This window comes from Melanerpes formicivorus, unplaced genomic scaffold (assembly GCF_026170545.1).
Source record: "Melanerpes formicivorus ecotype bairdi unplaced genomic scaffold, bMelFor1.0.p_v2 SCAF_2, whole genome shotgun sequence".
Taxonomy (NCBI): domain Eukaryota; kingdom Metazoa; phylum Chordata; class Aves; order Piciformes; family Picidae; genus Melanerpes; species Melanerpes formicivorus.
Genome location: NW_027142354.1, coordinates 49,993,860 through 50,018,913, shown reverse-complemented (window position 1 = coordinate 50,018,913; position 25,054 = coordinate 49,993,860). Strand labels below are relative to the sequence as shown.

The following is a 25,054-nucleotide window of genomic DNA, read 5'->3' as shown; positions in this document are numbered from 1 at the left end:
ACAGCAGCACTTCAATGGTCAGCAACAGGCTGCCACTGCATTTTCACCACTGCTTTTGTTCCTAATACATTACAGTTTCTCTCCTATCATCCTTACCTTTGTTAGTCATGCTTTTTTTCAAGCTTTCCCTATCAAGACTGTATTCTCTTACATCAAGTTTATAGAGCTACCTGTTTTGTCTTTCCATGTGCATTTGTTGCTTGGTTTTGGTTTTTTGGGTTTTTTTCAATTGCTCAGCAATTCAATTTATTCTCCTTCCTGTGGTTATGCCCAGCAGCAGACCCTTGCTGGGTCTCTGTATCCCACCCAGCCTTGTAGCTGCAGCTTACATTTCTGATCTGCAGCACCACACTGCAGTGGCCGACCAGCAGGGCTTCCAAAATTGATGTTGCACAAAGCTCCTAGGTGGGTTGCTGAGAAAGCAAACACTCACTCATCCCCTGAGAAAGCTGGGGGGACTGACATATGCTATACCCTAAGCACAGCTATTCAGCGAGGATCTGAAATCTCTCTCACCTCATTGTGTTGGGATATTTAGGCTCCAACCTTTGAAGCTGCATCTTCCCTTCCCCGATTAGCGCAGTTCAGCACAAAACTTCCTTGAGATCTACCTACCCCTGATTAGCACAGACATAGCTGGAGAGAAAGAAGAAACTGCTGGTCACCAGTTCCTAGGCTTTAATTAGCTGTGTTATTCTCAAGGGATTATTTCAACAGCCGAGCTCTGTTGCCGGCTGCTGCAGCCAAGAACCAATTATATCAAAGTGCCACCTCTTTTTAACAGTAGGTGAAGATGTGTAGGGGCACATTTAATGTGCAGCATTAATACATTGCTCATTCACAAGCTTTCCCTCTTTGGAAGAATCCCAGCATTTTCTTGTTCAGCAACTTAATTTTTTTCAAGCCTGTGCAGCCTCCTGCTCAAAAGGATGTAATTGCTGGGGAGTGTTTATCAGCAGAGGCTCTGGTCAGCCTGCTTGTCTGCCCAGACACAGCCAATTGTCAGGCTCTTGGCTACTGTGGCACTAAGCCAGGGTCATTACAGCCTACCCTAATAAAGCAAAGTCCTTTATGGATTAAAGGTCCTAAAACAAGGGAAAAATACTAACTGCATTTTTTCTGGTCCTGCACATTCAGTGGTAATCCCCCCCAGCTAGAAGCTTCACCATCTGCAGCTGCGACTCCAGCCTGGATACTCATACCTGCCTCTTTCTCATCCACCAGTTCTTGAGAAGGTGATTTACAAAGCCAGAGCTCCTGAGGTGGATGCAGCAGATACAGGTTTGCCTTTCCTATGCCAGCTGAGACTAATACTCTGGTCCTGGCTCCAGGTACCACAGCTCCCTGCAATGACTGTGTGGGCACTGGTCTCTGGCTGCAAACGTGCAAGTCCCTCCATGGCTGCTGACCAAGAACATGACCTCCACCAGCCACAGAAACTGAGACTTCAGGTGCTGAGGCATTAGGCACAAGCACCTTTCTCTGATCCCTTTCTAACTCTGGCATGTGCAGTGCAGCCTGGCTGTGGCCCAGACCTGAGTGCAGCGGTGTGGGAGGTGCTCCTGGGCAGCACCCTCTCAGAGAATGACACATCAGTGAAGTGAGATGTCAGGAAGAGAGGGGTAAGTGGTATTTTCTAGTCTAGGCAGTAGCTTTCTGCCTGGCTGCGGCAATAGCATCCTAAATGTATTCCTGGAGTAGTGCTGGTGAGTGCCAAGTGAGAAAACAGGCCCTTGGAGAGGCAGCAGGGCTCTGGGCTCTGCTTGCCTAATTGCATTTGAGCACAGCTTCTCACAAGTGCATCTTTATCTCAGCAAAGAAAGACACATTTCCATTAGCTTATCTGGCTTTGGTGGTCCATCTTGGTGCACTTTTCTACCTCATGAAGGAGGAATTGCAGTATTTGAAAATCCTGGAAAAGGAGAAGGCTGGAAGCTGACAAATTTACTACCAATGGCTACAGCCCGTGACCTGCCCTCGAAGCCACATTTCTTTCTCTGTCCAAATGTATTTGTGTGTCCCTGCTCCAAGCTCAAATACAGCTGAGGTCATGATGCTTGCAGCCAGCAGCAAGTATTCTAAGCCAAGATGTGGCTTCTGGTATGATTTTGCAGTGCTGATGAAAAGTGTATGATGTACAGCTACCTCAGCCCCTGTTCTCACAGCTCATTTGCAGTGTTGTCTCACTTAAGGCAAACAGAGCAAACGGAGTGAACCATGAGAGGATTTTCCACATCCATCTGTGCAGCATTGCTATTTCTGGGATCTTATACTTAGCATGGTCCAGTATCCATCCTTTTACACTGTGGAGCCCCCAGCCCCTTGATCTGATAGCTCACAGTGCTTCAGTGTTTGAATGAGCCCTTCAGCAGGCACAGCCTTAGTTTAATATTTAATGATCAAGACAACTACACTTGGAAATTCCAACCCCTTAGCTCTTAAGATGTGGAGCTCTCAGCTGAAAAATCTTCCATTCAAAAATAGAACTATCCCTCCAAGGCTTTGAATATTTACCCCAAACTCAGAACATCTCAAACACATCCACAGGGGTGTTCTGCCTACCCAGCGCGGAGCATCCACGGCAAGGGAGTGAAAACAAAGACCACAGAAACACTCAGGGGAAAAGCAGGAGCAGAATCATGAAAACAGGCTACAGAATGCAAATAAAAACCAGCTGCCAGCACTGCATGAACCAGCAAACAACGTGATCCTGTTCCTACTGCCACCCAGAACACGCTGAAGCTCGCTGCGCAGAGCCTCTGGAAAGCCCTCACTCCAGTCGCCCTTCTGGCATGAAGGAGAAGGATGAATCCACCCACAAAGACCTGAGCAAGGACAAGTGAGCAAGAGCAAAAAAATGACGACAGTGAGTAGCAGTTGATAGCAAGGCCACATGCACGTTGGCTTGTTTCTGCCCTGGCAGTTGCTTAGAGACCTGCTGTACTGCTGTGTGGTGCTGCTGACAGGCTCTCTGCACACTCATTAGCATTTGGCAGTTGGAGCCTTGCTTTACCTTTGGCTGAACAGAGAGATGAGCTGCTTTGCACAACAGCTCAGGTTCTCTGCTGTGCTAGGGGGGCTCCCACAATGCAGACCCATGCCTCACGCCTCAGAGATCTGCTCCAGCCCGGTGACATTCCTAACTCTCCAGAACACGCTAAAGCACTGGAGATCACCATGCAAATCCCAGCAGCTCCTGACACTCTTGGCGGCCTTGCAAAATACTGTCAGTCAGGGAGACTGGCCTGGGGGGCACAAAGGTGATGTGAGAGTACTCCTTGTGTGATTTCCTCAGCTGCAGATGAGGCTTCAGGCAGGTGACTGCTTACGTGCTCACACTGCACTCCTCACCACATAATGCTTCAATAATGAGTGTGTGGCAGTGCCTGAATTTACTGCTTCATCTGTTTCTGACCCACTCAGTTTCCTGAAGAAATCTGCCCATTGGTCTCATCCTAAAAGAAATCATATTTCTCTGTACCCATCCCTCACGTTTTAGCTGCCAAGCTATCACAAAAGCCTCCTGCGCCAGGAGCTGCACCGAGCAGCTGCTCTGTGCACTTTTGCCCTCATTAAGTATCACCCTTTTGATGCTTCAGGGCAGCAGTAAACACTATTACTGAGTGGCATTGTGTAGGACTGGCTTCATCGCTGAAGGTTGAGTTACTTTTATACTTTTGTCACCGAACTACTGGAGTGAAGATTAATCAATAGAGTAATTGCAGAACTCTGAAATCTGTCTGGCTAACCTCTCTCGTGGGCTTCACAGTCACGAAGCAAATCCAGCAGACTCCCACAGCGCGACGCTACCAACACAATGTCACAAAGGAAAAGCCATTAGTGAGCAATTACATTTCAGCAGGACTTCCCCTCTCCACCACGGGCTAATGAGGATAACCAATTCAAGAGGAACTGCCGCAAGAACGAACGAATAACGAGAGAAAGAGGGTGGGAGTTCCTGCAATGCGGGCAGAATAAGAAACAACCCTGGGAAGGAAAAGAACAACACATATGTTGGAGCTCAGCTCCAAGCAACAGACAGATGTGGACGTTTGCTCGCAGTTACAGGAGGCACCAACTGGTTTCAAAAGCATCCCGGAGGCCCAGGGCCAAAACAACAGTTGCTACAGACAATGTACATACACACGACCACTCCAGAAGTTAATTTGATTTTTAGGAAAGGCTTCTGGCTATCAACACGAGGTCACTGCACCAAAACACCTTACTTGCTAAAATTAGGAAATCTTTACAGCAACAAAAATTCAAGTGGAAAAAAAACCCTCTCAGTAAATGCTGTCTTGTGTTTAATGGGCGAGGGCAACTCTGCAGATCCTGCCATTTGAAGCATTTGCCAATTGGCCCTCATCTGACAGCAGTGTTGGCGATGGAGAGCTCCAGAATGGGAGTCAGCTGCCACAGCACAACTTGCTGCCCCTCCATGGCAAGATAAAGCAGCTCAGTGCAAGGCATTTCTTCCCTAGATGGAGAAATACCCAATTACACTTACCTGCAATGGCCAGGCTTGTCTGAGACTGTTTGTGCTGCAGTAAAAAACAGCCAGTGCTCAGCGGGGGACTGAGGCCCCAGAGCAAGTCAGGATAAAGGAGGAGCTTGCCTTGGTTGATGAGGGCTGGGTTAGGGATCAATTAAGCAACCCAGGCATCCATAAATCCATGGCTCCTGATGGGACGCATCCGTGGGTACAGAGCGAGCTGGTGGAAGTCATTGCTAGGCCGCTCTCCATCATCTTAGGTAAGTTGTGGGGAACAGGAGAGGTACCTGAGGACTGGAGGAAAGCAAATGTCACCCCAGTCTTCAAAAAGGGCAAGGAGGACCTGGGTAACCATAGACGGGTCAGTTTCACCTCCATCCCTGGAAAGATGATGGAGTAACTTATTCTCAACACGGTCTTATCAGGAAGTCATGTTTAACCAACCTCACAGCTTTTGATGAGGACATAACCAGGTGGATAGATGATGGCAGAGCACTGGATGTGGTGTATCTTGATCTCAGTCAGCAAGTTTGCTGATGACACCAGACTGGAGGAGTGTCTGACACACATGAAGGCTGTGCTGCCATTCAGCAGGACCTAGCCAGGCTGGCGAGCTGGGCAGGGAGAAATTTAATTCAGTTCAACAAGGGCAAGGGCAGAGTCCTGCATCTGGGGAAGAACAGCCCCACGGACCAGTATAGGCTGTGGACTGACCTGTTGGAGAGCAGCATAGGGGAAAGGGATGTGGGGGTCCTGGTGAATAGAAGGATGACCATGAGCCAGCAATGTGCTCTTGTGGCCAAGAAGGCCAATGACATCCTGGGGTGTATTAGGAGGGGTGTGGCTAGTAGGTCAAGAGAGGTTCTCCTCCTCTTCTACTCTGCCCTGGTGGGGCTACATCCGGATTATTGTGTTCATTTCTGGGCCGTTCAGTTCAAGGACAGGGAACTGCTTGAAAGAGTCCAGTGCAGACCCACAAAGATGTTTAAGGAAGTGGAACATCTCTCTTGTGAGGAAAAGCTGAGGGAGCTGAGGCTCTTTAGCTTGGAGGAGACTGAGGGGTGACCTCATTCATGTGAAGGGTGAGTGTCAGGAGGACAGAGCCAGGCTCAGCTCAGTCCAGTGACAGGACAAGGGGTAATGAGTGCAAGCTGAAGGATAGAAGCCATGTGAACATAAGGAAAAACTCTTTCACTGTAAGGGTGACAAAACACTGGAACAGGCTGTGCAGAGAAGTTGTGAAGTCTCCTTCTCTGGAGACATTGAAAACCTGCCTGGATATGGTTGCCTGTGACCCACTCTGGCTGGGGGGGTTAGACTAGATAATCTTTGAAGGTCCCTTCCAACCCCTAACATTCTGTGATTATTTCCCTTTAAAAGAGCACTGAAAAAAATCAAGGCTTTATTTGAATAAATGTTACACAACATTCTTTATCATTTACTTCTCAGCAAACCTTAAAGGGTGAAGTATATTTTCCTCATTCAAGTCTACAAAATGAAAGAGGCATAGTGACCATTCAATATACAGACAAGAAGGTAGCACGGAGCAAAGCTTAAATATTAAGCAACTAAAGCAAAGAAGTGAAAAGCAATACATTACTGTAATTCTCTATCATTAGAATATCCCTGACAATTTCATTTCAAAATGAAAATCTGGTTTCAAACAAAATGGCTGCAATACTTTCTGTGAAAACAAAGGCAAATACAATTAGCTACCTTGTCTATCTTTATGCTATTTGCTTATATACCCATATTCTCCCATGGAGAGACCTGCATCTCCCTTCAGCATATTTTTTCCCTATTTCAGCTGCTGTGCACAAGTGCTCGTGAAGATGAGGAAATAAGAGCACTGGTTCAGAGTCAGGTGTCACACAGGCAGGCACTACTGGCTTCTACTTACAACATCAATCAGTTTTCAATCCAATGTGCAATAACCCTGCTATTACAGACCCGGGCCTTTTTCCTGAGCAGAAACTGGTTTGTGCCGTGTCGTTCGGTGGCTTCCTTTTTGTTTTTGTGTTGGGGCTCTTTTTGTGTGTGGGGATAAAACTGTAATTTATTAGGCCAAGATCCTTGTTGGTTGTCAATACAGCTGGGGTTTGGTCTCCAGAGGCGAAAGGCTAGCGCATACACAACAGCAAATCACTTCCCAGGCCCTCGAATTGCATGTCTTAATGTTTCTAAGTTGTAGTCAAATCTCAGACCACATTACAGGGCCAGACTGCTGGTGATCCTCTTCAACTGGTGAAAAGGTAAAGCACTGCAGAACAAATATTATTCTCAAATTTAAAAAAATAAATGTTTGCAGTTTATTGTGAAAAGTGGTACCGCTCTGCACAGCATTAGGCAGCTAGCCTTTAAGAAGAAGGGAGTAAGCATGAAATTTCTAGCTTTATAAAGAAAGAATTTATCCTGGAGGAAAAGGAAACTGCCTCAGCACGAGGCATAAACTGCCTCAGCACGTCTGTATCACTGATACTCCTTTCCTGGGCCTGGATGCCTGTCACAGCCTCTCACTTTCCCCCTCTCCGATCATTCAACAAGGATAAACCTGTTTGCCAATATCAAAGCCAAACCATAGAGTTGTCCTGACTTCAGATTTGAAGTGATTGATTCAGGCTCCAGAGACAAAGGCTGTGGAACTGCCTTTGTGCTGATACAGATGCCTCTCAAGAAGGTGGCTCTGTTTTGAAAGGACCTAGATCAAGACACTCTGCTTTCTCCAATCGCATCAGGATGTTAGTAAGGAGGAAAAGAGCTTACCACAAACCTTTTCACTTCTACAGAAACAAAAAAAATTTGCCTTTTAGTAGATCATGTGCACGTTTTCATTTCTTCAAAACAACTATTTTCTTCTCCCCAGGTTATACAATAAATCCCCTGCTAAGAACCTCGTCAGAAATGATACGGCTGAGAAAGTGTGCACACAATGGCAAATAATTAGTGACAAATAAATTAATATTTAATAACTCCATATTTCAGTAGCGTGTCCAGCATTCACAAGCTCCACTGAAGTTAAGTCTTAACCAAACACCTTTGGGGGAGGGGAATAAAAATGGATAAAACCCACTGGGTTTCTTCTTCTTCTTCTTCTTCTTTTTTTTTGATTTACAGCTATTCAAAGAAGTCAATGCAACTCAGATCAACAACCATCAGAAACACTAATAAAACCTTTGCTCTACTAGTTACCTATCTGAAACATATTTATGCCAAAAGGAAAAAATAAACCCATGATTTGAAATAGAAATGCCATTCCATTTAATCACTCTCCATCCGTGATTCCCATCTTGTTATGGTAGTATAAGCAAAACACTGCTCTCTGCACTGTAACCCTTCTTAGCATCACTCCACAATCCTCAATTCCCTAAGTGTTACAATAGCACAAATAAAAATGCAACCATATTCACACAGAAGGAGCTTTCCCATAATACAGAGATATGTGAAGTTTGTGGTCACTGTCCTTTCCATCACCTCTATGGGAAATATTGGTCTCGTTTAGCAGGACTGTTCATATTTTACAATACAATTGTTTCTGGACATGCTTTTGATCACAGATCACAGCTCTGCTAACACCTGCACTAAATACTAACTAAGCCTCATAGAATGGAAAACTGCAATGCTAAAGTTAAGAATTAAAAAGAAAAGTTCCAAAGTTACAGTCAGCTTCCCAGGCAATTGGCTCCGTCACTGGCACCTATCAAAACATACAAACGTTGACTGTCACATTACCAAAAAAAAACCAAACCCCAGTTATTTGCAGTGATTCTTCATACCAATAATTCAAGTGGTTCCTTGCATGTGAGTGTTGTAGAGTCTTTAGTAATTTCATGCGTCATTTATTGCAAAAAAGTTCTATAAAATATTTCCTAACCTCTCTTTAAATTGCAAAGAAAAATGTACATTAGGTACAGGTGCCCCTACGGAGGGTGCGAGAGGGAGCTCCAACGTTTTCACCCCCTCTCCCCTGCCAAAAACCAAAAAGAAATGTTTTACTACTCGGTGAAGATTTCAGAGGAAAAAAAAAATTAGGACAATTCAGTCTCAGATTTCTTTCAGTCCTGATGAGCTGGTGCTCTTCGTGGCAGTGTAGTGAGGTTCCATAAAAACAGCGGTGGACTAGTGTCTCTGAGCTGAAAAGGGGAGAGAAAGGGAGAATGGTTAAATGCCTTCCAGGAAATAGTGCAAAAGCAAGCAAGCAAAATCTGAGGTGGCCAGAAAAGTTACCAGATCACCTGCTTTGGGCATTGTGTGCAGAAGGGGGGGAAAAAAAGGCAAGATTACTTATCACAAGATATACACAAGTGAGCAAACTCCTCAGTTCTGGAGGTTTAAGAGGAGCTACTGTACCAGTCTAGGTTATGTCTCGCCCCATTTCAGCATCCAGAGAGAATTTCAATTGTTAAAGACTTTTAAAGACAACTAATAAAGGATGGCAATTAATATGCAAAGTCTGTACAACTATCTGCAGTCCACAATACAAAGCTAAACCTGACACTGATGCCATTCCAAATGCAAGACCTGGGTGTACATGGGGGCTCTAAAATATCATAAACCTGCTAATTGTGTTTCTTTTCCATTATTGCTCCATGTTTTCCTATTGGTTCCACAGAACTGGAATAAAATGATGCTAAAGCAGATAGAGGCAATCCAAGTAATAACTACTGCATGAGACTGCCACCAGTCTGTAACCATCTAGGGCAGTGAAGAATCAGCGCAGTCCACATTGGCCTGCCTTTTGTGCAGCGTGAGGAAAACATTGTTCCAGAGCAAACTGACTTGGAGGAGACCTCTGGAAATCATCTGCTCTAACCCCTTTGCTGAAAAAAACACATAGGAGAACAAAGAAAAGGTTCCAACAGAACCAAGCCAGTCTTGTTGATCCCTTTCACCAACCTGTTGAGCTTTTGACTGCCAGGACTATTTGAGAGGTACGTGCCCCTTTTCCAGTACTGACCACAACATTGTGAATAACACAGCTGAATTTTAAAAGAGACTGAGCATGGGGGCAGGAACATCCTAAAGTTATTTCTAACCAGACAACTCTTCTGAAAAAAATATCTTTAAAAATAAAATAAAATAGAGAAACAGGAGAGGATTTTGTAGAAATGGTCCTACCACAGCAGGAGGCAGGGAAGACAAAGGGGATAACTATGGAGTTTCTCAACAGCTCAGTTGTTCACTGTGCCACAACAGGACAATATAAACCACAGAAAATTCATTCATTTTATATCCTATACAATACAGTAAGATTGAAGTAGGAATGAAACTTTGGGAAAGTCAAAACTTAACAGATTCAGACAAAGCAGTCCTGAGCTGCTATTTGCTGACAGGAGGTTAGCAGACACCCATCCCAACACCCAATAGGTCCTCATTCGAGTATGATACTCAGAACTGATATGTAATTAAACCTATTTTAGCTATGGTCCACTCCAAGATGTACAGTGTAAGCCTGTAGAACCTCTACAAAGAGAAGAAGGCTGGACAAAGTTCCACTGTGTTCAATAGTACTTACTGTTGGTGCAGGTAACTAAACACCACAGTATTCCAGGCTGCAAAACAACCAATATTGGGTATTAAAGCATACGATCGATGAGAAATTCTCCAAAACAAGATTAATAGTAAGTTAGCATCACATGTCTGTAAGGTCTTGCAATGAGAAGCTTTTAGAGTATGTCAGAGACCCAGACTCTACTCAGAAATATCACAAATCCCATAAAAAGCTGAATGCCAGTTCAGCCACTACATCCCAACACCCACATTTCCAAAGGAGAGCCTCAGTGACACTATTAGTAGCCAGCAAACTTCCACGCTCTCCAAAGAAACTAACAAGAAAGAATCTGGTTCCTTTACCTGAGCATGCATATGATGGTACCAGCTCTAAGGAAATGGCCAGTTCACTTTAATATGGCTGTTCCCTTATTTTGAGGACAGGCAGTTTTACTTTTCACACCCCGCCTACCAACTTAGCAATCGATGCAGTTGCAGTGATTTTCAGAACCAATACTTGGCAAAGTCTGTTCCTTAGAAACAGGCACTCATTCTCCTGCTCAAGCCAGTTCTGGCAGCTTTTACTCTTCAGTTCTTACCATTGAGAGATTCCAGAATGCCCTTAGTGAGCACCAGGAGCTTCACCTCTCCACTGACATTTACACATCATTAGTAGTGACTCCAGAAACGTCACTTATTTGCTATAGTCCATTCTTCTGTTTCACCACCAGCAAACCTACATTTATAAAACCTGAAACCCATGGATATCAAATACCTAATCCCAGATCTAATTCAACAATATAACACTGGATCAAACTTCCTAATGTTCATGACTTCATGCAAATCAAGCTCCCTTTACAGCAACTGTAAGTTCTCCTCACCGCTCTATTTCCTCTCCATACCAAATCCCCCTACGAGACATGCATACATCTGTGACAGAGCTGAGTACTGTGTATGTATTTGGGCTAGAACTTCCAATAGTGCTCAGTATTTGCTGGCTTTCAGCATGTACTTTAAATTTCCTTATGAACTTAGGTACACACTGAAAGTTTGACATGCTTGTTAAGTGTCACTCCCTCAAATCTGGACTTTCAAAAGGGAGGGGAATAAACCAAACCAAAAAACAACCTTATTTTCCTAGAGGAGTGCCTTCCTAACTGTGTTCCACATGACATCTGCAGGTTTCTCATGAGATCTTCCTACTTGTGTTTCTCATTCTTTTCCTTGTTTTAGGTACTAACCTTCTTTAAAAATACTAAACTGTTACTAGATTCTTTCCTGATTTTACTTTCACACATCAACAAAAGCAGGAAGATGAACTGCCCACATGGTACATTCTACTAAGACATGAGAGCCACATAGCAAAAAATGTTTGAGGATTGTTGGGTTAGGAGACAAAAATCCTTCATTTTTAATTTTCTATTATTTTTTTACCTCTATGTTATACCTGACAAGCTATTTAATCTGATCATGTAATGCAAGCTTCAAGAAGCAAGCCTAAAGTGAAACTTAGTGTAGATCTTTTCCATAAAAGATGTACCAATCCTGACATCAGGTTGAGTCAGAGAGAACAGCTGGAGTGTTCAAAAGGAAGGAAATAAAATAACAAGTAGCTCATTACCTCTGTCCTAACCTGCTCTGCATATGATTAGTTGACAGCATAGTGTACCCTTCACTTAAGGCAGGGCTTAAACCAGAGCAGACCTGCCAATTTCACTGAAGACTTCAGTGCCTTCAGTATGAATCCACAGTGGTCTTTGAGACACTGTAAGGGGGCAGCAGAACTCATCAGACTGACAGAAAATGCTGTAAAATGTTGAGACCTATGATGGAAAAAATCCAGTTAATGGGAAAACAGAATTGATGAGGGTCTGAAAAAAAATACAATCATTAACCTCCTTGCCTGCCTGAATTCTTACCGGGTGCGCTACTTTTGCTCTCCAGACAACAGCATACCATAAAAGGATCCTCACAGGAAAAAAAAAATCAGATGCTTTCTTCAAGCTTAAATTGGACTTTACTAGCAGAGTTCAAGGGACATTACACATCACTCAGTAAACAAACGAGCAGGGAGCAAAACAAAACATCTACCAGCACAAACACCTGTGCAAACACTGTACTGCTCAAAGCCAGAGTGATGCTATGGAATTTTGCCGGACAAAGTAAATACTGGGAGCAAGTGGAAACTGAAGCAATGGAGAATAATTCATAGTGACTATGACCCTTCTGTATTTTGAGTTAAAAAAAAAAAAGGCAAGCTTAGGGCACTACCTATTCAATATTGATAGCACTGGAATAACCTCCCAAAGGGAGTAGTGGGCTCTCCTACACTGGATAGTTTTAAGATTCAGCTTGACATGGTGCTGGGCCATCTCATTTATTCTATATTATTACCTAGAAGCTTGGACCAGATGACCCTTGAGGTCCCTTCCAACCTGGCATTCTATGATTTTATGGTTCATTTTACATCCATTATGCAATGCAGCCCCTGATAATCCAGATTGTTTTAATGTACTGAGAAATGCCAGCAAGTGTGGCAGCAAGGCAGCTTCCCATTGCAGCAACACAAGTGGGAGCCAAATCCAGTTGATACTTTCTTCCACATCTTAGATTTGTCTTGCTTTCTAAAATGTCAAAATCACCAGCTATCCTCCCCCTTTTAGGATGTGATTTAGATGAGACACCAATTTTCCATTCCAGGTCAAAACCATAAAGAAGAGATTGTACCTTCTTTTGGCTTCACATAAAACTGCTGTACACTGTGCTTGTTATGGTCAGCTATCAAGAATTGCTTCATTATAATAATTACATTTGCTTAATAGAGAAGCAGATGACTCTCAGTTGTGAGGTGCATTGGAGTTTCTTTGTGTTTTGCTTCTCATTCTTTATTACAGCTGCTATAAAAACTGTTCCCATTTGGTCACTCACACAGGTTTTTAAAACTGAAATTCAAAGCTGCCTTGCCAGTGGCATTACAATCTTTGTTGATTATAGGAGGGAAGGAAACTGAGATGACAGAAGGTGAAAGTGCAAATGGATCAGTTGCTTTCATGTATGTTATGATTTGCAGGCAAAAATCCAGAGGGGGAAAAGAAAATCCAAGTCAAAAAATAAGAGGTTTCTTCATTTCAAGGCAGTGTTTCCAACTTGGAGAATCTCACTATTCCAGTACATACTAAACTTGTTACCTGCACATTGGCAAAATTAATGAATATGAAATATTTTGTATGGGAGCCTTTGTACCGCCACAGTGATGCTGCCTTCAGAGTGCTGCATGTGAATGTAACTCGGAGCAGTGAGAAAAAACCTTGGGCTGGATTGCTATAAGGTATGAAAACCGATTAGGGGATGTTTTATCTGCCCAGTGAAAATACAACTGGTTTTGCACTATTTTATATGTATCAACAGCAGTGTTTTGTATCGAAAAGGTTTAAGGCAGGAGTATACAAGATTAGGCTCTCAGACACGGTGATGGGAAAATAAAGCCACACATGTGCAGTCACCTATCTTCTATTATTCAGGAGTTGTGGAGGAACCCTGCAGGTTTCCCTAGTATGAACCATGAGGAGCAGTGACTGGCCACCCAGAGAACAAAAGGTACAAAGAATGGAGTTGCCACAAAGGATGAAGTGTCCCTCAGTCCTCACAGCCTGCACTTTTAAACTTGCAAGTCTCACCTGCTTTGGCTCAATATCCCGGTCATTAAATTCCCTGACCCTCCTGACCACAGCAAGCTGCCACAGTGCACTCCTTCTCTTCACCGTGTAATCCGCAATCTGTAGACAAGTGATAGCAAAGCCTAATTCTGAGAGTATGGCTCCCCAGTGATGTGCAGTCTGGACTGCTCTGAAGCAGTTTCATTCAACTGCTGGAGACTATGGAGTCATAAAAATCACCAGCAGTAACAAATGTAAGCATGTGGGTTAGAACAAGCACTGCCGTGGCTTACGGCCTGTCAGCGTTGACATCATGAACATCTGCTTCACTCAGCTGCACTTACACAGCCGCCTTCCTGGGAGTCAGCACTGCCCTTTGCAGTCTGACTTTTCCAATGTGAACATTTCTCTGATCTTGTCAGTTCACTGATGTCCAAAGAGAAGCACTGCCTTTGAAAGTACTTGGGTTTCTCTTCAAAGGGAAAGTAGAAAGACAACAGGCAGCCATCAGAAGGGAGAAAAGGCAGCCCAGAAGGGCAGGAAAGTAAAAATAGCAGGATGCCACATCACATACAATAAAGGAGACACACAGAGCTCTTAGAGAGCCCAAAGCTCAAAATAGTTGCAGTAAAATATATATGCAGTTCTTTAGGGGACTAATACTTTGTATGCAAAGCTACATAACTGAAGAACAGCACATGTCATTGAACTGCTTATCGAATTTAAAGCTGGTTAGGAAGAGTTAAAATAGGCTTCTTGCCCAGACCATGAATGACTAAAAATCAAGCAGAACTGTTGCATTTCTCTACAGACCGAGACAATCTTCAACAACAGGGCCTCAACTACAAGAAAAACCAAAAGCAGTAACATGTTCTTCAGTTTACATGACTCGTTCCCTGAAATATGTAATACAGCACCAGGAATTTCTAAAACCCGGCCAAATGCAACTTCTTTTTTTCTCCATACAACTGTATCAGAAGAGATACACCTGAAAAAATCTTCAGGAAAGATTTTTTTTTTCCCCCCAAAAAAATAAGGAAGTTTTGCTAACAAGAAGAAAGAAAGAAAAAGAATACACACAAAAAAAACCACCCTAACAAACAAAAGAAAACCCTTCTTCAGTGCTCAAATCCTTCTGCTAGGATTTTTAACATCAACTGGTAGAGGAGAAAAAAACCCCAAAACCTGTTTTTGGTATTGTTTGGTTTGGTTTTGCTATTTTCCCTAGCAGAAAACAGGCTTACTGTCTTCTGGTTTTGGGAGCAAAGGTAGAGGAAGGAGCTATTTTTAGTACTCTCTTATCTTGCTTAAAGAATTCAAGAATTCAGAGTGACTTAGGAGCTTTCACAAACATATCTCAATGTCTTTCATGATGCCCAAGTACAATAAGCATCATGAAAACAGTAAGAGTAACCTCATAATTTCCTTCTCCTGTTGCTCAGACTTCAGGCTTGCTATTACAACCCCTAGCAAACACGTCTTGGTATTTTTACCAACATGAAAAAAGTTTGTGAGCCAGAACGAAAATCTCTGCCCACTAAACACTACAGATGGCCAAAAGAACACAACTTTGTTTGTCAGTCACCTTCCAGTCGAGGTTCCACACGTTACCAACAGGAGAACAAAAATATCTGGACCATTCCTGGTACCAGCAAATGTAAGGACATATTTCTTACCACACTCATCTGTGTTCCTGCATGAAGTACTAACTGATTTTAGGGCTTACTTTAGTGGCAACACCTTAGAAAAGCAAATAGAATAGAATAGAATAGAATAGAATAGAATAGAATAGAATAGAATAGAATAGGACAGGACCAGACCAGTTAGGAAGAGACCTTCAAGATCATCGAGTCCAACCCACCAACCAATCCAACCCACCTAATCAACTAACCCATGGCACCAAGCACCCCATCAAGTCTCCTCCTGAACACCTCCAATGATGGCGACTCCACCACCTCCCCAGGCAGCCCATTCCAATGGGCAATCACTCTCTCTGTATAGAACTTCTTCCTAACATCCAGCCTAAACCTGCATATGGTTACATATATAGCCTAATATGTCCCTTACTAAAATCAGTATCAAGATGCCTTCAGTTTGAGACTACTAAAGAACCAGATTCCATGAAATAGCCCACAATTATTTATGAAATGCTGTTCATAGATACCAGGGCCAGCTGAAGCTTTTAATCAGGTCATACAGAGCAGCTTAGATCCTAACCCTAACTAAACTTCTTTGAAAAGGTCTTAGGGCTTTAGTTCCCTTTCACTAGAGCTAATAACCAAAACTGGCACCACTGCTTTAACATTCTGACCCACCACAGAAGTACAGTTCTACACTGGTGTTTCCTAAAGCCAAATAAAAAAATCTTGAGTGATACTAAATAAAAAATGATGCAAAAGTAGCATGCAAGTAAATATTTGCTTGAAATAGTATCTGCTTACTTTACTGACAAGGGGAGTATGCTCTTCCCCTATAAACACCTGTTCAAAGCAGGCAAGGACAATTCTGTCACCAAGAATTATGCTGTGTCTCTGTTATAGAAAGTTTTAGTGCTGGAAACAAGCTAGCGAGAACACAGCTTTCAAATCAGAGATTCATAGCACATAGCTGGCACGTATTTCTTATTCATGTGGCATATCTGACATCAAAACCATTACTAAGCAAACATGAAAACTGACCTAGATCTACTTTTTAAACAAACCAACCCAAACCCAGCCTCAACCCACACCCTAATTTAAAGCTGACATGTTATAGAAGTGATGTTGTCCAAACATGATTTTGCATAGGAAGAGGCCCCTAGCAGGAGATGCAGTGCAGTTTTACTACACGTGGAAGCTAAGGCTCTACTGCTAGAAAGCGATACTTCCATTCTCCCAAGCATGACTCCTGCAGGACTGTGGACAGGATGCACGAGGCAGAATCCTTCATGATATGCCTGTTTCTACAAAGAGTCCAATTTTCCAAAAGTCAGAATTCACAGTAACAAACTTAGAGAAAACAGAGACATGACAGGGTCAGGACAGATCATCTGTTCTATCCCATACCCAACCGCAGGGTGAATGTAATTCTTTCCTGACAGAAGCTGGCCTAATCTATTGCTTCTACAGAACGGTAACTACAAAACCTAAGTAACTCTCCCAACAACACACAAAGATTCACTGCAACAACTGGGATAGATATTCTAGTACCTAATCTTAAACCCTTGTCTTATAATTTTAAATATTATTTCTTGTTCTAGTTGCAACTGAAAAAGAACCATGTTTCCATCTTGCCTCCGCACCTATCCTCCAGGTATTCCCGTACCTCGAATACCCTCAGTTCCAATAGTGCTTTCATCCTTCTTTGGACTGAGGAATCAAATCATTGGCACAGACACTGAAAATAACCTCTCAAATATGTAGCCCACATAAATCCCTCAGAGCCATTTGCCTCCATGCACTGAATGAGCAAAGCCCAAACTTAAACTTGCAACGCTGGATCCCGATTCGTTCCTGCAGCAACTTGTGCCTGCTGTCTGTGTTGCTGCTGTTTTGCCTCTGGCTGTGGGTACTCAGGTAAAGATCAGAGACTGTCCATCTCCATTGAAATAAGCACAGGAAATCTGTGTGCACAGAAACTATCTGGAAAGGTTATGCAGAAAGGCAAGACCATCTCGTACTCCCATTTATCTCCCTGCTGGGCATGCAATGTGGTTCAGGTCTTCTAAAGTATAAAAGCCCTGGTCTTCACAACGACATTAATTTTCCACACTGCTGCTTATGCTGTTTCACACCAAGAACACTGATTGCTTTTTCTTGGGGAACAGAAGTGAAGCCATGGATCCAAGGTCCCTTTGACACTCAATATCTGGCACTATGCTCGCCAGCGCTGCCCTGGGGAGGGTTATCCCCAGCTGCTGATCTGATTGCAACAACAAAACTGTGCAGAGAAAAAGCACGATAGCAAGCCAGTTGCCAAATCACTGTCTCTGCAGCCACACCTGAGAACTGCTGGTTTTGCCTTGTCTTCACAGAGGGGCAGCTGTGTCAGTTTCATTTGGGGGGGGGGGGGGAAGTAAATGAAGTAAATAAAATTTACATTACAGCCTGGATTGGTATTACCAAAGAAAAACTGGAATGCATCCATAAATCACAGGAAACTGCAAGTTGCTGCCAGGATCTAACAACTAAAAGTCAATAATCAGAGATATTTCCGATGTAGGGAAGAATCAGTGCTGCTCAATAAGAGTTATGTAAAACCCCATCTAAAATAGTGTAAGCAGTTCTTGCACTGATGTCAGAGAAAGAGGCCTTGAGAGTAGAAGAGGTGCACAGAAATATCAGTAAGGTGAGAAGGGGAAAGAAAAGCCACCTTAAAAGGTGATATTTTTTAATCTAAATAGCCACACTATAAACACACTAACAGGATGACACCATAGGAGGGAACTATTTCAGCTAAAATATTAAGTTGTCACCAAGAACAGTAGCTGAAAGATTTTAAATGTTGAACAGGAACCTGTCATCACAATTGTTAAGAACAGAATAGAATAAACCAGATTGGAAGAGACCTTCAAGATCATTGCGTCCAACCCATCATCCAACACCACCTAATCAACTAACCCATGCAACCAAGCACCCTATCAAGTCTCCTCCTGAACACCTCCAACGATGGTGACTCCACCACCTTCCCCCATTACAGATCAAGAGTAATTTGAAGCTGAACCCTTATATCCACATCTCACAAGCTTGGACCTTGTGGATTTTCAAAGAGCTTGACAGCTACTACGAGAGCGTTCAATGCTACAGACCTCTACCTGTCCTGATGTTTAACATGGATGATCTCTGATCATGTCAGAAGCAGCTTTAAGGTAGTTATGCAAAACCTGTGTTGTTGCTATTGATGTTTTGCTACTTAAAGGGATAATTTTACTATGGTATTGCATGTATAGCCCTGTCTATATGCCCAAAAGGTATGCAACTGTAGTCTATCCTAAAAGAACCAAAAAGACACGGACACTTCATGTAAGCATAGTTGAAACTGGCAAAATACTGCAGCAAGTCACTCCACTTCCATGAGTGAAGCAGTTTCTAGATAACATTCAAACAGTTGGCTGTGGGACAATGACATACTTTACACCAAAATTCTCCTACAAGCTCTCTAAAAATAGAAAAGCCCTACTCCCTTCTGCTGAACTTGCAGAAAAATGTATCATTTTCAAGCAGCCACCACATAGCTCCCCTTCCACTATCACATCCAGCTCAACACACCAAGTTCTTCTCTTTTCCTTCAGGTTCCCTATGACCTTTCTATTTATACCCTTAAAAAGTAAACTGAAAATAAGAAGAGAAAGCAGCTCAGCCTTTAACCACTGTGACCTCTGGACTAGAAGACCACTTTCAATACTGTTTTTAGTGTACCTACACTTTTACCAAATAGCTCCTGACAAAATACTGCCATATCTTACTGCTCTTTTGAATATAAGCTCACTTTACTGAGCTTCCAGTCCTCAGTCTTTAAGTCACAGTGCAGTGATCCCACTGCACTGACTGAAATTGCTAAATCATATAGGCATTTATTAAAATACCATTAAAGAGGTGATCTGAAATAGCTTTTCACTGATTGTCAGCCTCCTCCTCTCCAGAATTCTTCAGCCAAGAAAGAAGCTCTATTGTGTTTTTTTTTTCACTGTACCTTGCAGAACATGCATGAAGACAGGTGATAATGCTACTGAGGACTAGCTCCTAAGGTTTATTTTCCAAAGTTCATGCTCCTATTCTGCTCACATAACTTTAGCAAGACCCTACAAGAGATGCAAATGGAAATCAGTTTCAGGACTTAAGTGAATTAGCTAGCAACAAACCTAAGGCTAGCAATACAAAAAGCAACTCTTACTCCTTCCTCACTTCCACTGATGTGAAACCTAAACACGTTTATAAACTATTTTTAAAACACAAATATTTTCCAACATGCTGAAGGAAAAAAAGAAAAGGTGACTTAAATTACTCCCACTAAACACACCCTTCCTGGGGAGGTAGCTGTTAGTTCTGTAGGTTTCAAACTAAAGATTTCAGTGTCTCAAATAAAACACCATATAATCAGAGCTGATTATCACATTTACATGTTGACATAAAATTACAACTCTGATTAGAAAAATAACAACTATTTGTTCAATTTCCTGTAGAACTCCACTTCAAAGACATACAGGCATTTTATATTTACTTCTGGCTTCACTCATTAAGTGATTATGCCCTTCAAACGCTCCTGTTAAAGGAAATCAGGTTTCTAAGTTTCTTTTCCAAAACACTGTAACAGAAGCTAAAGGTCTACAAAGGAAAAGTGGGCTGGTACTAGAAACTCATCACTGTGAGTCATATTTTACCTCTGAACTGCAAGGCCATACATATTTGACAAGCACACGGAGGAATTTCATTAGTTCAGAAAGACATAAATTGCCATTTATTAAAAAGAAGTCACTTCTACTGATAGTTATGTCTTCTCAGGACACAGGCAGCTTGCCACAGCTGCACAGCTTAATGACAGGGCTCTACTATGCTGGCAGTGCACAGGCCTGCTCCTGTCAGCAGTTATTGGAAAGTCCTCTATGCTGCCAAGCTAACTCAGAGGTGGGCACATATGTGCCCAGCTGCACAGTGCAGATACACAGAACTCTGAGGCTTTTGCAGTTTCCAGCTCAAATGACACTAAGCTCTGAGTCTTCAAAGCTCATCTCCATGCAGCACCCATATTGCCCTAAGCAAGGTTACTTACTGTAACCAGGCTTTACATCAAGCCCAATTTTGTCCACTGTAAACTGTTACATCTGGAGTGTTAGCTACTTCAGAGTGAAAGGAAAATCATGGCAGGGTGTGGACAGGGCATCTACATCCTCATGTAACATGGGGTAAAAGAAAAGCCAACAAAATAAGCTGTTTTGAGACCTATCAGAAGAGGGAAAACACTTTCACTGTAAAACTTAGGAAATTCTTAGAAAATTGATCAGCTACAAATCAAAACTAGCTCTTTAAATATCTTTCATAAAGTTCTCTGAACATAGAACAATCTAAAGAAATCCCTCTCCATACTCGTTGCCCTCCCGTGTTACCACTGAGCACCTAAGCAAACTATGTATGCGTTAGTAGTATTCTAACTGCAGACAATTGAAGAGGTAAGAGTACAAAGCTTCAAGCTCTTTTAAAGGAAAACTTAACTATGTAAATACTGCTTTCACCACTACCTGGCTCAGAACAACTTGCAACCAGCTCACCTGAGCTTCTAAACCTCAAGGAACTAGTGTAGACATCTAAACCACGTTGGATGGGTTCTCGACTTCAAAAAGCAGTCTGCTTTAATAACAAAGTAAGGCTTATTTACTGAAATAGAGTAACTGTTTCTGTTTGCAGGTAAGAATACAGAGAAGTGAAACAGGATTTGTCTTTTTTTAACATTATGAAATTTTTTGTGTGTTTATCACATTCAAAAAGCATTGACCAGTGGCTCAGTTCTTATTTTTTCTGGGGATTTTTTTTGGCAGCTGTTAGAATGCCAAGGTAAAGCTGGTCTATTTGGAAGCTTAATTAGCACCTAACAGAGGTAGCCATAAACTTGTACATTTGAATGGCCATGTATTTGATACTTTAGACATCCAATTGTTCTGTGGGCACAGCAGAATCATTTTAAAGGTGAGAAGAAATTGAATGCTTTGGCAAGACCAGAAAGTATCATCCACATAAATTTCACCTTTAAAATGTTTTTCAATTTAAAGGGCTTGATGATTAAATCCTTACCCCCATTTTCATGTCTATTTAAAATGCAATTTCAGACTCAGCTGAAATTTTTACATCTGTCAAGATTGCCTACATGGGCAATTATGAAAAACCAAACCAAACCAAACCCAAAACGGGATGAAAACTGCTTTGGGATGAACAGTGAAAGATTCTTCACAAGGCATTGCAAGGCTGAAACAGGAGTGGGCTGGAGAAGAGACAGTAATTCACATGGTCAGATAAGGACCAAAACTAGAAGACAAAAAAAAAAAATGTGGAGTCAGTTGCATGAAAATGCCCCAACACTGAGCAAAAGACATGCAAGGAAAGCTGAAGCAGCAGTGGAAAGTGGGTCTGATTAGGTTTTGCTAGATGGAGAAAACTGAAAACATTTCCCCACTGTACAACTGACATTACCCACAGCCTTTATTCGAATACATGGAACAAAATCTAATTAAGGGAGAAATTTGATAAACCTCACCGGAAGCCCTCTACAGAGCCAGTTTTGAAACAAAAGGGACAGATAATTGCTTCACCTCAAAATTAAGCCTGAGGTATACCAATAGTACTTTACATCAAGCAGTTATCTTTAAGAGTGCATGAAAAAGGACAATTTACTTTGTTAATGGTGTCCTCTAAATAGAGCATACATATAAAGTACTCTAACACCCTGGATGGTTTTGTTTTTCTCCAAAGCTTTTTGAGAAACACACACAAATAATTCAGCTTTAGTCAATTTTATTTACAGTTTGTTTTTCTTTACATTTCAGAGCATTACACAATTACATATTCTCATTTTCTGACCTGCAAACAGATACCTTAAAATGGAAATATTTAAAAAAAAAAAAAAAAAAAGGAAAAAGAAAAGAAAAGAAAAAAAAAAAAAGAAGTTAGATACATCCAAAAAAATGCAACAATTACACATCTGACAATTCACAAAGTGTAATTTACTAGGACGTATCCTAAGAATTTAGGAACAACCAGTCAGGAGAAAATCTGACCAATTTCAGCAATCAATTATTTACACATTCAAAACAAAGCCTCTCTTAAGCTAAACCTCCAGGCAAACGGCCTGAAAGATTTCTTCAGGAAGAAAGACCAGAAGTTATGATTCACACCTATGCAGCATTAACAGCCCTTGATCCCAAACACTGAGCGACTTCTCAGCTTTTGTCTTAGAGCTACAGGCATCCCTCTCAGCTTCTCAAACCCTGAAGTGTTATATTTGTGCCCCCATGTGCATAGAAAGGCTGAGTGTTTTAAGTGGTCACTACGATAAAACCTCATTTAATCTGGTCTTTAAGTCACACAAATTCTTCTTCCTTAAAAATTTCAGCAAGTCTTCTAATGCCATTTCCACTGGCCTGCCTCCATGAGATGTTTAAGTATGCTTTGAACCAATTTGCACTGGCCAGACCAAATACATTAGAGACTATTTAAAATCATCTTTAAAGACCATTTAGACAAGGCTTACGTTTCTACACTTCCCTGATGGGCCACCTAACAAAAAACAAAACAAAAAGGTCACAGCTACTACTTTCATCCCTTGTGTTAACCCTTTGCCACACAGCAACTAGTTATATACTGGGTAGAAACTACTAAAAAATTCCCTGCAAATAAGCTGCCTTTCAGCTGAGGCTATGGCTCCTATGCATTGGGTGTTTGAGGAGGTTGGGTTTTTTCGTTTTTTCCTTTAAAAACAAAACAAAAAAAAATTCTCACTTGAAAAATACTGAAGTTCTCACTTTAGGCTAATTTTGATTGCTTGTTCAATTCTTTTAACTGTCAAGAAACCACTACAAATGGAACAACTTTCGTATAAAAAGCAGTAAACCGAGTGCAACTTCTGACCTGGCAAGTCCTTCATGGTAGTTCTCTAACTAGACTATGAATTTTGTGGAGCCTCCAGATTTCTTGCCTACCTTACTTCCCATGTTCACGTTTCAAACTGTGTCAGCAGGGCCCGAACTTCGGGAGTCAGCTGCTTAGCAGCCTTAGCTGCCTCTGTGACGGCCTTGCGGTAAAGACCCTTTCTCTTCTTATTAAAGCGCAACTGGAAGCTTTCTAAAAAGGGGGAGAGTTGTGCAAGAGCAAGAAAAGATGTTGTTGTGGAGCCAAACCATGAGATACGAGCCTCCTGTCGAACTAAAAGGCCGTTATCTTTCCGGCTCACAGTTATGGTAAGGATACGGGCTGGCCACCAAGGGAAGCCATAAATCTTGGCCCAAACAATGTCCCCTACACATACGGTCCTGCCATCTGGTGTGACACACTTAGAGACGTTTTTGGAAAAGACTTCCGTTTTCAAGGAATTACTGAGCTTTTTCTCTTCCTTTGAAGAGGAGGAGGAGGAGGAGGAAGAGGAGGAGGAGGAAGGTGCATGCATGCTGCCTGGAGGAAAATCAAAGCTTTCAGTAGAGCTACACTCAGAGTTGGTAGATTTCAAATCATCTGTGCTATCACTACTACAAACTGATGCACTGGAAGAGTCAGATTTCTTTTGATTAAGGGTCATGTAAACCGTTATATTGCTTTTGCTGCCTCTCTTGCCCAGTGTCTGGTGTTCATCCTGATCAACAGTTACATGCATTTCACTTGTGTCCTGAACCTCACTGCTGGCCTCTTCAGGGCCTTCTGAGGGGCTCTGATTTTCTGAAGGGGCCTCACCTGCTGAGCGGGTGGAGGAGCAGCGAGACTGGGGCTTAGTTGCCATCTTGCCACTCCGTATTTTCTCAAGTCCTGTCTTGAGAGAAGAGTCATTTTCTTCATTCCGATACCTTTGTGGCTTTAAACGCAATCGAGGTGGGAGGGAACCTGAGCTGGTGTTCTGAAGACGCCGCGTGAAGTGGACCTTTGAATGTGCATTTTTGGAAGAGGAGGTTGCACTCTGCTTCTTTTGTGCCTTTTCTTTGGCCATTTTCAAGACTTCCCGAGCTTTTGCATGATCCATGTTTTTACTCTGGAGAACTTTTTTTGTACTTAACTGCGCTTTTGAAGTATTTGCTTGTGCGGAAACTTTAACTACTCTGCTTCTGCTGTGGGCAATATTTGAAACCTTGACCACAGCGTTTCTTTTCTGGCTTTCATTTTGGCTTTTTCCATCCACTTTATGGTCAGTCTTAAGTTTTTTATTCACAGTAGTCACACTCTCATTTCTTCGTTTTTTATTATCCTCATACTTTGAAGAGTCACTTGCATTGCCACCTTTTTTTATCTCCTTTTTCTCTGCAACAACACTGTTTTTGCACTTGTCACATAAGACCTGCCGGGGTCGTAGTTTGATAGCATTCATAATAGAAGTGGGTTCCTCCCTGTACATTTTACGCTTGGGTCGCTTAATTTTCCGGGGTGGAGGCTGAGGTATTGACTGGTTATACGTGTCCCTGATAAACAAAGGAGGAGGGTATGGCGCTCCCTCGTGAAAGAGAGGAGGTGGTTTAGAAGTCCATAGGCTTTTAGCTATGCTAGGTTCTGATGGCTGCGTGAGAGAAGAGTCATCAGGGACTGCAGCATTAGATTCACACTTCACCTGCGCCTCATCTTGGAATGGTTTGCTTTGGAGCTGCATGGCTTCAGGTTTGTCCTTGTATTCCCTTTTAGGAAATATGGTCACAGGAATTCCATGGGGTCCAAACCTTAGAGGGGGGAGAAAAAAAAAGGAAAAAAAAATTAAAGAT

The 25,054-nt window shown here is 42.3% G+C and overlaps 1 protein-coding gene across 8 annotated transcripts in view; it reads right to left on the bottom strand.

Annotated features, from left to right (window-relative positions):
* The window catches only part of PWWP2A (PWWP domain containing 2A), a 40,253-nt gene that overhangs the window by 1,909 nt on the left and 13,290 nt on the right, over positions 1 to 25,054 (bottom strand). Inside the window, exons 2-4 of one of the 8 annotated variants that reach the window (XM_068159666.1) lie at positions 24,045 to 25,012; positions 10,005 to 10,041; positions 5,878 to 8,622 (exon numbers count right to left, since the gene is read on the bottom strand). In XM_068159666.1, coding sequence (XP_068015767.1) covers positions 8,394 to 8,622; positions 10,005 to 10,041; positions 24,045 to 25,012 — 1,234 coding nt within the window. In that variant the 3' untranslated portion in view covers positions 5,878 to 8,393. Of the gene's footprint in view, positions 1 to 5,877; positions 8,623 to 10,004; positions 10,042 to 22,098; positions 25,013 to 25,054 lie in introns of those variants that run through there. The other 7 variants (XM_068159706.1, XM_068159658.1, XM_068159650.1 and 4 more) reach the window with 7 other exon arrangements.